The sequence below is a fragment of the Oryctolagus cuniculus genome, chromosome 1, assembly GCF_051225735.1.
Source record: "Oryctolagus cuniculus isolate XC-2025 breed Fujian yellow rabbit chromosome 1, ASM5122573v1, whole genome shotgun sequence".
NCBI lineage: Eukaryota > Metazoa > Chordata > Mammalia > Lagomorpha > Leporidae > Oryctolagus > Oryctolagus cuniculus.
The window spans coordinates 154266039-154279289 of NC_142867.1; the positions used below are offsets into that span (position 1 = coordinate 154266039).

Sequence of the window (13251 nt, forward strand, 5' to 3'; positions counted from 1 at the left end):
ACAGTCTATAATACAGCTGTTTAACTAACACCCAATGGCTTCTGGACCAGCCAAAGTGATGAACAAGGTTTCCCTGTGCTAAGGTTTCAAGATGGGGAAACAGTAGCTACAAAACACAAGTTAGATTTATTCATGTGCTTTTAAAAATGATTGTGAAAAGTATCCAAAAAATAATTTACTGGTGCATTATCATTGTTAAAATTTATACCACTACAGACAGATTATGTTAGGATGTTTTCAATTTTCTTATGCTTTATGGTTGCTGCTAACTTCAATGCTGGTGAAAGTAAACACTACTTTTGTCTTCTGTTTATATCAAAATTTCTTGTTTCAAAAAGTAATTTTTAGCATGTAAAGCCTGAAATTTGAGGGGTGGGGAATTAAACAAAATGTGCATTATATATACAGGTGCTAAGACCCTGCTTCCTGTACATAGGAGAGCCTATAGCCCCATTTAGTGGCCACAGGCAGATGAAGGGCTTTGGAGAGTATCTGGTAAAATTCAGTAATTTTAATGAAAAGAGTGGGCCCCCCAGAAGTTACTTTATAACCTGTTTGGCATAAAATAAAATAAGACTGGAACCCAGTTTCATCCAGTTGATTTCTCTACTCCCTCACCAGCTCTCACAGAAGGAGAACCAAGCGGGTAAGGAGGGCAACTCTAATTGCACAGATAATTCAGGAGAATTTTCTTTATAGGAGAAAATATTAGAAAGGTATTGAGAACAGTCACCACTAGATGAAAGCTATTTGTGCTAAACCAAACACATTCATATTCAGTGGGCGCAGCAGGACACAGGGAAAGCTGTTTGCCTGTGTGCTGGGGGAGAGGCAGGTTCTGCTCTTCTGTCTGACCCTGAATCGCTCTTCCATACTCGGGCTTCAGTTTCTTCACTTACCAAGTGAGGATACTAAACTGAAGTTCCTTTATAGCTTTAAAATTCTGTGCTATGAAGAGACATAAATTTATTTCAGCGTGCTTGGATGCAGGGGAGAGCAGCCACTCAACTGTTTTGTACAAATGAGAACTAAATGAACTTGAGGTTCTTTCTTAAGAAAGGAAATTGACTGATTTCTACAGACTACAGGGAAGCTGATCATTACCATCCTTTCAAGATGGAGAGGTAGAGAGAAAGAAAACAGCAAAACAACTTGGGAAAATTTCTAAGGACACTTTTCTTCATAAAGGAAACCAAGAATGTTGCCCTGCTGGCTGGGTTGCTGGGAAGAGTGGATGCTGCTGGTAGCAGATGGCGCTGGTGGCAGGGATTCTGTGACCTTATTGCTTGCTTCTTGTAGGTCAAAACATCAAAGGCACTGGAAGGTTGAAAGTGTAATCACAAGCTTCCTGTACACCATGTGCTTGTCTTTTGTAAGGGAGAGTCTATGGTATCTACATTTGTTGTAGCATGTCCCCTTTTTGATTATCCAAATATGAGGTTCCCTGCTTTCCAGGAGGAAAGAGAGTCCACCCACAGCAAACACTCACATAGTTTTGCATCAGATCCGGATGGGTTCTCTCAATGCCATCGTCCAGGATGGTGACAACAATGTTCTTTCCCGTGTAGCCCCTCTTCCAGGCTCCTTCAATGTTCATATCTGACTGGCAGGGATGCGTGTTGTCACTGCAGTGCTAAAGAAGGAAGAAGACATTGCAGATTTCTGAACAGTGAGGAGATGACAGAATTACCCTCTTGTTAAGAGGTAAGTTAAATTAATAACAATTTGAGGGATTGCCTGGTGCTGGATCTCCAACATTGTAATAAGAAAGATGGAAAAATGGGGGGAAAGTGAGTGAAACAGAAATCTCTGCAACTCGCTCTGACCTGTTCTAATCCCACACATCTTTTGGAAAAAAACATAAAGTATACACACCAATAGCAAAATAATGGATGTATCATTTTGTCATTATCATGTACTAATGGCACACAAACAGGCATCGCAGCATTTAATTTATAAATTCCAACCATGAAACTGAGGGCATATACTTAATAAATTCTTACCTTGGAACTTGGAAGCCAATCCAGCTACAAAAGGAACTAACTCTGGCAGCTTTTGAACAGTCAGCCAGGGGTGTGCTACAGTGAGGAACCCATGAGTGAGAAAAAATAACAGGTTTTCTAAACTTCTTTCATTGAATTAACAATGGCTAGTATGCTATAATTTCTAAAGGCTAGACATAATCATTCAGCACTACTCTGAGAAGGGGGCGGGGAAGAGTGCAAAGTCCCAAAAGGTGCCCTACACAGGAAAATGAGAGGGCTTCAAAGGACAGGCCGTAAAACAGGGAACCTTAGCTCATTACGAGTAGGAATTTCATTCTGCAATGGCAATGACTTATAAATACACTTAGAAATGGATTAAGCCAACAACTTTTCCTGATATAACTTATCAGCATTTAACCAACCATGCAATTGTTCCTTTAAATTCCATCTCCTTGAAATACGCTTCTCTTCGGAGTCCTGTTGTTTCCCAAGTACTTAGGACTTGGTGGAAGAACAAAGGAGAGAGGTGTGTGGCCCTCTAACTCCATAGCAACACCAGCCACCAGGGCCTTTCACATCTTCCCTCTTGCTTTGTAACAAACAGTTCAACGCTTTGGGATAGGAATAAGCCTAACAGAGATCCCACGGTCACAGGCTCATTTAACACACACTTCATTGAGCACCTACTGCATACTGGCATTGGCTGGGAACAAAGCAGATGAGGTTCTTGTCCTAAAGGGGTAACACAGAAGATAAAGAAGAAAGATCACTCAAAGTGCTCCATGTGCAGTATAGGAGTAAAGAAGGTGGTATGTTGGTGCATGCTGTGCTGAGTTCACTACTTTAGGTGGGATGGTTAGAAAAAGACTCCAGTTTCTGAGAAAGTGAAACACGAGCTGGTCCGTGGCTGATGAGGAAAAGCTGGTCTTCTCGTGAGACTGGGGACTAATGGGAAGGGACATAGCAACACAAAGACTAATGTAGGTAAGAGCTTAGCAAGGAAGGTCAGTCTTGCTCAGACAACAAGTGAGAGAATGGCATACAGTGCAGCAAAATAGAAACAGAGGCAAGGTCCAATCAGTCAAGGCTTTGCCTGTCATGGTTCGGATTTTATTCCTAGTACATCCTAAGTGAAAGCTCCATTCTTTCCAAATCTCATCCCTCCAACACAAATGTTAACTAGGGCAGACACCCTCACTGCCCCCTGACATGAATTTATTTATCAAGCTATTCCCCATTGAGACTGCTTTTGGTTGAACATTATAAATATAGTTGAGGCATTGCAAGGAACCATTCTAAGACAAGATGCACCCATATTTTCATGATAGACAACGGCACTCTCACTGAGTATGGGGCTTATACAGACTTAGGAACATGTGCATCTTCCCCTGACCTTCCTCACTTCTTCCTGGCACACCACTCTGCTCTTCTCTTCCAAATTCCACGTTCCTCCCTTCCTCCAGTTTTCCTTGCAGAGTTCTACACCTACCTCCCCCACAAAACCTTCTTCAACCTAATCATTTTCCTCCCTTCCTTGAACTTAGGAACACACTCTGTTCTTCACAATCCAACCCTGCTCACTGAAGTCTGTGGAAATATTGACTGCTGACTCTAGAGTGTAAGTTTTGTCCCTCTGATGGTAAGTCTCTAGGAGACCATGCATTAAACTAAGTCTAATTTAGCATGTCAGAAATACCGGCTAGGTGCACACCAGAAATGAGGACATAGCTTCAACTTTATTTCCACATTCAAAACAGCCATTATGCTTACTGCTCTCACCTCCTCGGAGATACCCAAGCCAGGTAATGTTTGGTTAACACAGATGGTAATGAAAGAAATAGTGTACACTTCTGAAATGCCTATGTTTTTCAGAAGCTTCATTCTGGCCAAGAGTTTAGGTTTCTCCTCACCAAATATTTTAATTTAACACAAAGCAACTTTGACAAGTTTCCATTTCATTTTCTTTTCAGAACCTGCTGTGGCCACCTGTGGTATCAATTATGACATGTAGTAACATTAATGTGGCCAAGAGGTGGGCTGGAGGAAGGAAATGCACAGGAAATGGGTAACCCACAAATGGGATAACCATGCTGGAGTGGAGGGACGCTGCCTGAAATTGTAATTATGAAAATTGAAGAAAACCAGCCATCTGTGGAAAACATGTGTGTTGGAAGTAGAGAAACTACGTTTCTTTCTTCTACCTCTGCTTCTGTTGAACCTGACTTTACCATTAAATATTCTTGTGTCACCTTTTTCTTTCATTCTTTACATCTGCCACCATAGTATCACTGGGAGGTGATGGAGAGGAAATATCCAATTGATGTTTCCATGTGGATAATCTAATATAGCAAACAGCCAAAATGTCATAGGTCAAAAAAAGATATTTGATCAAAGCCTAGGTGTTTCTTGCGTATGAGGAATAAGATCACAGGACACTTAAATCAGAATCCTAAATCAACAATGTGCAGCTCGGATTTTTTTACATATTTCAAATAAGCCAGGCTTTTAAATGTATTTCTAATGCAGCTGTTTCATATACTCAACATATCCCGAGAGCAAGGATTATGGAAAACTTTGATGTCACCCAACACTGGCCATGAATGAGAATGAGTTCATCATTTCCTTAAACTGCCTGATCGGAATGATCTTTAACCCAAACCCTATTTACTTGCCAGGATTCTACATCACAGCAACACCCAAAGGCAAAAGGAACACACATTAGCCAGGATTCCTTCAAATGTACTCAACTGTGTTGAGGAGCTCTCTATTGGAGCTGGAACTAAAGACTAATATCTGAATTGTTTACTACCACACATGCAGCTCACAGCCTGGCATTCACAAAAGGGGCCAGTCAGAAACTTTTAGCATAGTTGATGCTGAAGAAAATAACACATGTGCACAGGGTACGCAAATAAATATTCATAATAAGTGAGTGGACCTTCACTTCTGAATAATGTGTTTCAGTGATATTCTAGGCACAATTGACTAAGGACTTAGAAATGACAGTGGGCCAGCAATATGGCATAGCAGGTAAAGCCGCCGCCTACAGTGCTGGCATCTTATATGGGCGCTGGTTCAAATCCTGGCTTCTCCACTTCCAATCAAGCTCTCTGCTTTGGCCTGGGAAGGCAGTAGAAGATGGCTCAAGTCCTTGGACCCTTGCACCTGTGTGAGAGACCTGGAGGATGCTCCTGGCTCCTAGCTTCAGATCAGTGCAGCTCTGGCCACTGCAGCCATTTGGTGAGTGAACCATCAGATGGAAGACCTCTCTCTCTCTCTATCTTTGTCTCTCTGTAACTCTGCTTTCAAATAAATAAACAAATCTTAAAAAAAAAAAAAAAGAAATGACAGTGGACACACAGACAGGAAATATCCTGCAGAAATAATCTCATCTATAAGAACTTATTCTTTCCAGGAATGAAATTTTAATGGGATTGTATTACGAGAAAGGTCCTTTTCCAAAACAGGGTTATAAGCTATCCTATTGATAAATTCTGGGTATATCCCTGAGTTTTCATAAATATATCACAGTGCTTGCCCAATGAAAGAAGAGTTTATATAAAAAATAAAGGTTTCTTTTATTCTCGCCATCAGGTTTTTTTTTTTTTTTTTTTTTGCACTGGCAGAGGGGAGGTAAGCTTCCATGTCATTCTTTTAAAAATTGTTATTTTAATTTCAAAGAGGCAGAAAGGGAGAGATAAAGAGACAAACAAAGACTTCCCATCTACTGCTTCACTCCTCAAATGCCCTACAGCAACTGGTGCTGGGCTAGGCTAAAGCCAGAACTCAATCCGAATCTCCCACATGGGTAGCAGGTACCCAACTACTTGAGCCATCACTGGAGCCTCCCAAGGTATGCATTGGTGGGAAGTTAGTATCAGAAGTGGGGCAGGGAGCTGAACACAGACACTTTGCTATGGGATGAAGTCATCCCAAGTGGAGCTTTACAATGGCTAGGTTAAATACCAACTTAAGGTCATTCTTTTTAAGCCTCTCTAAATTCTGAGAGTCTCCAATAATTTACTATTTTATATGCTGCCAAAAATTTGCTGATATTGAAAAAAATCTATTGTTCATTACTATTAATTGTTCACAACTCTGTGATCAAGTAATTGATCACAACTCTGATTACATAATATTAATAAGAAACTAGAGTCAAACACAAAAACCTTTGCTAGTCACAAATTAAGAAACTTACAGTATTTAAAAAGTTTGTGGTAAAGTGGAATGGAGTTTACTTTGGTACAAAAAAAATTGAAATCCATAAATACTATTTTCTTTCTTATTTTTAAAAATTTATTTCTTTGAAAAGCAGAGTGAGAAAGAGAGAAAGAAAAACAGAGAGAGAAAGTTCTTCCATCCAATAATTCTCTCCGCAAATGGCCACAACAGCTGGCACTGGTCCAGGCCGAAGTCATGAGCCTGGAATCTGGGTCTCTCCCATGGGGGCAGCAGGGGCCCAAGTACTTGGGTCACCCTCTGCTGCCTTCCCAGGAACATCAGCAGAGAGCTGACTGACAGCACAGCATCCAGGACTGAAACTGGCACTGTCATGTGGAATGCTGGCGTTACAGGTAGCAGCTTGGCTCACTGTACCACAACAGTGGCCCCAGTGGATAGCATTTTTGTAGTGGGCATTTTTCACAAGCTTTCTGAAGACCCCTTGCATACACTTGAAAATTCCATAAAATGTAGAGGTCAGAAATTATAAGAAATTGAGAAAAGCAGAACTAATATTCCCTTAAGTAAAAATGCAGCTAATGTCTACAAGATCCTTACTATGCCCTAGCATTGTACTAATCTCTTCATGTGGATTAGTGTCATTTAAGACTTAGAGCAAACATTTGAATGCTTTTATAACCTGCTTTTAATAGACAAAGAAAATGAGACTTAATTAACTTAGGTAACCATCCAGAGTTCAAACAGCTGGTCAGTCATGGAACTTGGATTCATGCAAGTAGTCTGACACTAGAAAATAAGGCAAGGGAAACTCTTCTGTTGAAAACTGAAACAGAAAGGGTTTAGAATAAGGCCAAGCAAATACAAATTCAGATTATAGGTGGATATGGGAGAACACAGCTCCACTAAGGAAACTCCAATAGAAATCACACTGGCCTTGGTACTAGAATCAGTGCAGTCAAATAATGGAAAATAGTTGGACAGGACCTTAAATACTTAATAATTTTTCCTCAATCCATTTATTGCAATCTTTTTTTTTAAGAATACATCTAGTTTCTACTTGATACTTTCAATAATAGAATTTCACTTCTCTATGAGCCAGGAAATGATATGCTGGTAATCAGGTCTCTTTTTTTTTTTTTTTAAGTTTTTATTTGTAGTATTTACCAGTTTCCATGGTGTAAATATTTGCATCCCCTGGAAAGGTAGATAGATTCCTAAATATGTAACAAGAAACTTCAAACCGTTTGAAGGCAGATCAAGCACAGCAGGAAACTGCCCACCACTGCCAGTCCTACTCACTTTCCCATAAGATCAATTCTTCCGGTGGGTCTGACACCTGCTTCTCAATACTTGGAAACAACCGAGAAGCACTGAGGCTTAGATCTATTCTTCGCAGTCACAGACAAGGGTTTCATTTCCTCTTGCATTAATTTGGAAAAGACCTTCTTCCACCATTTTTTTTTCCAGGCTATCTACAAGAACTGGACCCTGGACCTCTGTGAAGAAGGCCAGAAGCTGATGGGTTCCTCTTTAGGGAGAGACAGGGAGATGAAGTAGATTCTGTGTCTCTGAACCTGAAGAAGACTACTAATTCTTGAAAATCTAGATAGGCTCAGTTCTAAGATGTTTATTACTGTAACTATGGGCCATTTTGATGGACTTCAATAATCTGTTATCCAACACACACACACACACACACACACACACACACAAATGCCCCCAGTCAAAATAGATCAGAGGATTCTTTAATTCGTGAATTATCCAGAAATTCCAAGGAAACCTGATTTGTTTCAATAAAACCAAATCAGCACTGCAGCTAAGGATGCAAAGTAAGAGGTGCATGGCAGAAGAGGTTTCTGAGTTCCTCCTCCACTACCTTCTAGTTGGACGACTGTGTCATGTCATCTACATTGTTAAAACTTTATCAGTAGTTTGAACACAGAGAGTTGCAATAATCATTAAGGAAGATAAAGTACAACAAATGGCTGCTTTTTTACAATAATGTCATAATTGATGATAGCATATTCATAGGAGATATCAGTGTTCCTAATAGTTTAAGGGAGAAAAACTTCAGGTATTTTGTGTGTGTGTGCTTTTTTGTGTTTTAAAGACATGAGATGATGGTTTTCCTCGTTGTCTGGAAGTAGCTGAGGGAAACTTGACTGAGCAGTTGATGATCTGTAAGAACAGCTAGGATACCCACTTATGGTCTTGAGTTTAGGCTGGGGGAGGTGACTTAGATGGGGTGTACAAGACAGAGCAGTGTTCAGTTGGAGACTTAGATGGGGACTTAGATGGGACTTAGGACAATGTCCAGTTGCCTATCAGTACACTGGTCATGTGTTTTAGCTTCCTTCGAACATTGTTTCACTCTTCACATTTATATCAGTATTCTGATATTGCTTAGAATCATAGTTTCCACCTAATACAATGTAGTTTTGACAAAGGAAGGGTTCTCAAATACAAAATTTCAAACATGTACCACATAATATCAAGGAAACATCAGAAAACAGTGGATGCTGGAAGATGGCAGCAGTGGTGTGCAGATATGCCTAAAAAGAGGAAAACACAATAAATCTAGTTTCTGAATTCTAGTCATAACTGTGGATCAAGAAATTGAAGCAGGGAGCAAGTGCTGAGGCTCCCAATTAAGATACCAGTGTCCTGAATCAGAATGCTTTGGTCTGATACCTGGCTCTGGCTCCTCGATCTAGCTTCCCATCTATTGCAGACCCTTGGGGGCAGATACAATGGTTCAAATACTTGATTGAGTTCCTGCCACTCACATGACACGTGGGAAACTTGGGTTGAGTTTCCAGCTCTTGGCATTGGCTCTAGCCCAGCCTTAGCCAGTATAGGCATCTGGGGAGTGAATCAGTGAATGGAAGCTCTGTCTGTCCATCTCTCTCTCTTTGTGTCTCTCAAATTCATCTAACAGACAACTGGATGGCTTTTAGATTTAGTAATGTGAACAAAGTCTAACTGCTGTTTTGTGACATTCTGAATCTTTATAAACATGATTCATCTGGAAATACAAAATTTAAGTCATAAAAACACTTAACAAGGGGCCTGTGATGCTACCATCCTATATGGGTATCAGTTCCAGTCCCATCTGCTTCACTTCCAATCCAGCTCCCAAATAACATGCCTGGGAAAGCAGTGGAAGACGGCCTAAGTCCTTGGACCCTGCAGCCATGTGGGAAACCTGGATGTAGTTCCTAGCTCCTGGTTCCTGCCTGGCCCAGCCCTGGATGTTGTGGCCATTTGGAGAGTGAACCAGCAGATGAAGATCTCTCTCTCTCTCTTTCCCTCTCTCTCTCTGTCTCTTTCTCTCTCTGTAACTCTGTCAAACAAATAAACGAATCTTAAAAACACTTAACAAAGCAAAATCAATAAATCAACATAGTAAACCCTGAAGGAATCTTTACATATCTTATATGAGTGTTTGGAGAGCTGGTTTCAGTTACATCACCTGGCATTGGCACTAAGGGGTAACTAATGTTTCCTAAGCTGTAGTGGGCATTTCTGAAGGTTATTGGTCTGAGGGAATTAAGCCAAACCAGAAGAGTGGGAGAAAATCAGTGCTCACAGCTGACACAGCTTCCATGGAAGAGAAGAAGGGACTGTGTAACTGAAGAAGGGCAGTGATGGTACCTACACGTGTCAAACATATGATGCTAAAGCAAATTCTGAGACTGTTGTGTGTTCAGTAGAAGCCCCGTGTATTTCTCCTCAGACAGCCAAGATTCATCACATCAGTCATCTCAGATTTCCTGTGTTTTGTTTTCTCATAGACTGGGTTAACACAACTGCTTCATCAATGTGGGTGGATATCAACCAAATCTACCGAAGGCCCGAGTAGAACAAAAAAGTAGGATGAGTTTGCTTTCTGTTCAAGCTGGGATACCCATCTTTTTCTTGCCTTTGGTCATTATTGCTCCTGATTCTCGGGCCCTCAGATTTGAACTGGGACCCCATTGGCTTCCCTGGTTCACAGGCTGCTGAGCTTAGACTGGAACTTTATCACTGGGTTTCCTATGCTTCCAAAGGGAAGACAGCAGATCATGGACTTCTCAGTCTCGCTGCTGATGTGAGTCAATAGTTCATGATAAATCTTCTCTCATACTTCTTTCTATGAAAGGTAACTTCAAATACTTCATGGAAAAATGGAAATACAAAAGTTTATTTTGGAGCACAAAAACATTGAAGCCATATCTACTTATCTATAAATGTATAGGTATATCTTGAATTGTTCTTGTTCTTTGGAGAACAGAAAAGAGAAGATATTAAGAGAAAAAGGAGGAGTGAATTTTAAGATGTAGAAGAGGAAAATTGATACAGTCAAGACATTTCACCATAGCTAATAGAAAAATTACAAATAAGATCCAGATATCTTCACCTTCCACTAATTGACTCAGAATATAGCACCTACTTATTTAAAACTATCAATTAAAATTCAAGAAAGAACATAGGAGATGTACAGGGACTAAAGCCTCCACAGGGGCTTAGATGAGTGAAGGAGGCATTCACTCAGGGGTGCTGGCTATTCTGATGTGCCACTAACAGTTTTCAATACTCCTGGCAGATGAAGTCATACAAGAGGTAACATAGTGACAAGTGAGCCATCATCTTCTTCAGGTCTGGTGGGAAACTTCTTTTGGTAGGAAAGGAGCTCAGGGGTGAAGAAGTCAGTTTGCTTTGGAATAACATAGGCATGACGTAAGTGAACATTTCTCAACCCTCCTCTGGTTTTCAGTAGACGGTTTGATTTGAATATTGTCTTCTTGTGTCAGTCACTTAGCAAATTCTTCCACAGGCTGAGAGGAAACTTGGCTTTACCAAATGACTTTCTTCCTGCCTGCCTATGAATCAAGAAGTAAATATTTCTTAATATACTACACTCTCCTCAAATTGTGCAATTAGTAAATTGTGTTTGCTGAGGGATGATTTTAATTAAAATGTTTCCATTAAGTGCCTAAAAGCCAAGAAACAATTCCTATACTGGAACTCATAAAAATGAATTTGAAAAGCAACTGAGCTGCATTACTTGATAATTAAGGGAACATTAGCAGTCAGCAACCTTCATTCCTTTCTAAAATGTAATTTGCTTGCATTGTTCACAAACTTTTGCTTGCTTAGATCTCTTCTGTTTTGGTTCCCTCTGTGCATAAATCTGCTTGGAAACTCCTCCTCCTCTTTACTCACCAAGATCTCAGGAGGTGGTGCTAGTAGAACAGAGAATGTCTTCCTTTCTTTAAAATAAGCTGAATGCAGTATGGTTTGGACAAGCACAACAATAAATTTCAGAACTCAATTGTATCACTGCTTTTACTTTTTCAAAGTCACAGAAGAATTTTTGAGAAAACATGAGAAACTAATTATTTTTAATGTTGAAAACTGTTGAGGTTGAGAAGGAGGAATTTGAATGTCACTTGAAAAATATCTGAAATTTTTATAAATACATCATCTTTCTAATGTATATTACTTCAAATTACAATAGTCTTATGAAGAATAATGGCAGAGGCAGCTGTTTTTCAGGTAGGAAAGAAATCCATTTTTCAGTTGTACAAATAATGAAGACCAGTGATGTATAAGGGTACTTCAAAATTTATGGAAAATGAAATTAAAAGATAAGTTATTTTGGTGCAAATATTTTTAAATACATGTATAGCTTTCGCATAATGATCATGTTCTATGAACTTTTTGAAGACTCCTCATCTGCATGAATTTCAAAAATTTTTTGAACCAAAACAAATTTTTTATTTCCATTTTTCACAGCTGTTTGAAGTATCCTTGTAGTTACATAACATCTTCCCAAACCTTCAGTCATTTCACAATTAGGATTTTAACAACATCGTGATTGCCTCTTAAATAGATGAATGAATGAACAGATGAACAGGGATATAAACAAATGGACAGAAAAATAATTACCTGTAGGCTTACATTTTAATTTGTCTCACACTTTTATTGAACGATGCTCCTCTTTCCAGGACCCTGCAGAGCTTGTGAACAGTAAAAGCCACATGAACTTCACTAAGTCAACCTTTTAATCAAAGCCACATCATGAGGATGGCAAGAGAATACAAAGGATAGAGAAGGCAGAGAGGATCAGATGTGTAGCTGTGGATATTCAAGTGATGTTCATCTGATGATTCAATACACTCACTTCCTTCAACAGCCAGAACCACTTAAACTTTCCTAATAGAACACAAGTTTAACCTACTTAAACTCAACACGCAGAGCAGAAGACATTGTGTCTTAGGTATTAGCAGTGGCTGATTCCCTAATCTTCCTCTCATCAAAAAATTGGTAAAGTAGTTACCCTTAAAGCACAAGAAAGACTTACACAGTGTGTTGGAATTATATATAAAACAAAGGGATATGAAATTCCAAATAAGTCTTTTTGGGTTTTTTACTTTACTTCTTTTTAATTCAGTGAGACTACTGACAACTTTATGAGTATTCCAAAGGTTCTGAAGGGGTTTTTTTTGCCATGCTTTTCAATGTTATCATCTCAAATATATCTACCTTATAGGAGAAATCTATAACAATTGTAGTACAAAGATTCTGAAAAGAGGGGATATCATCATCAATATGTCTACACATGTATTAGAATCTAGCAATCATAGAATAGGTAGGATAATTAAGACTCATATGGTCTATAATCAGTTGTAGATAAAATTAAAGTTGAACTTTGATTTCCTGCCAACACGCTAGTCCAATTTGGCACACAAAAATCTTTTCTTTTTCCTGGTAAAATGAATTCTTCAAGTAAAACTAGTCTTTATGTTTTCATAAAATCAAAGATTAGGTCAAATATATATAATGGCCTACAGTCTTAGAATTGTGTCTATGAAATACATGAAATCTGTTCCTTTATCTTAATAAAAATACAAAAACTAAATATGCTACTTAGAAAAGGACAAAATTTCTTGAAGACCCATAGTTGAGGTTTACCTTGTCAACTTTTTCCTATACTGTTCAAACCAATTGCCCCAATACCTAGTGCTGGAAATAATTGTTTATTATTTCCACTCACAGTTCTGTGATTCTCATAGAATCATATTTGAACTTGCACATGCAG

At 39.2% G+C, this 13251-nt stretch overlaps 1 protein-coding gene across 3 annotated transcripts in view; it reads right to left on the bottom strand.

Moving 5' to 3' along the window:
• PCSK5 (proprotein convertase subtilisin/kexin type 5) overlaps positions 1-13251 on the bottom strand; it is a 442208-nt gene that overhangs the window by 312088 nt on the left and 116869 nt on the right. For all 3 annotated transcript variants that reach the window (XR_001793338.4, XM_051858772.3, XM_008256582.5), the window contains exon 4: positions 1490-1633. Coding sequence is in view for 2 of the 3 variants with exons in the window: in XM_051858772.3 (XP_051714732.2) it covers positions 1490-1633 (144 nt within the window). In the remaining variant the exon portion in view is untranslated. The remainder of the gene's footprint in view (positions 1-1489; positions 1634-13251) is intronic.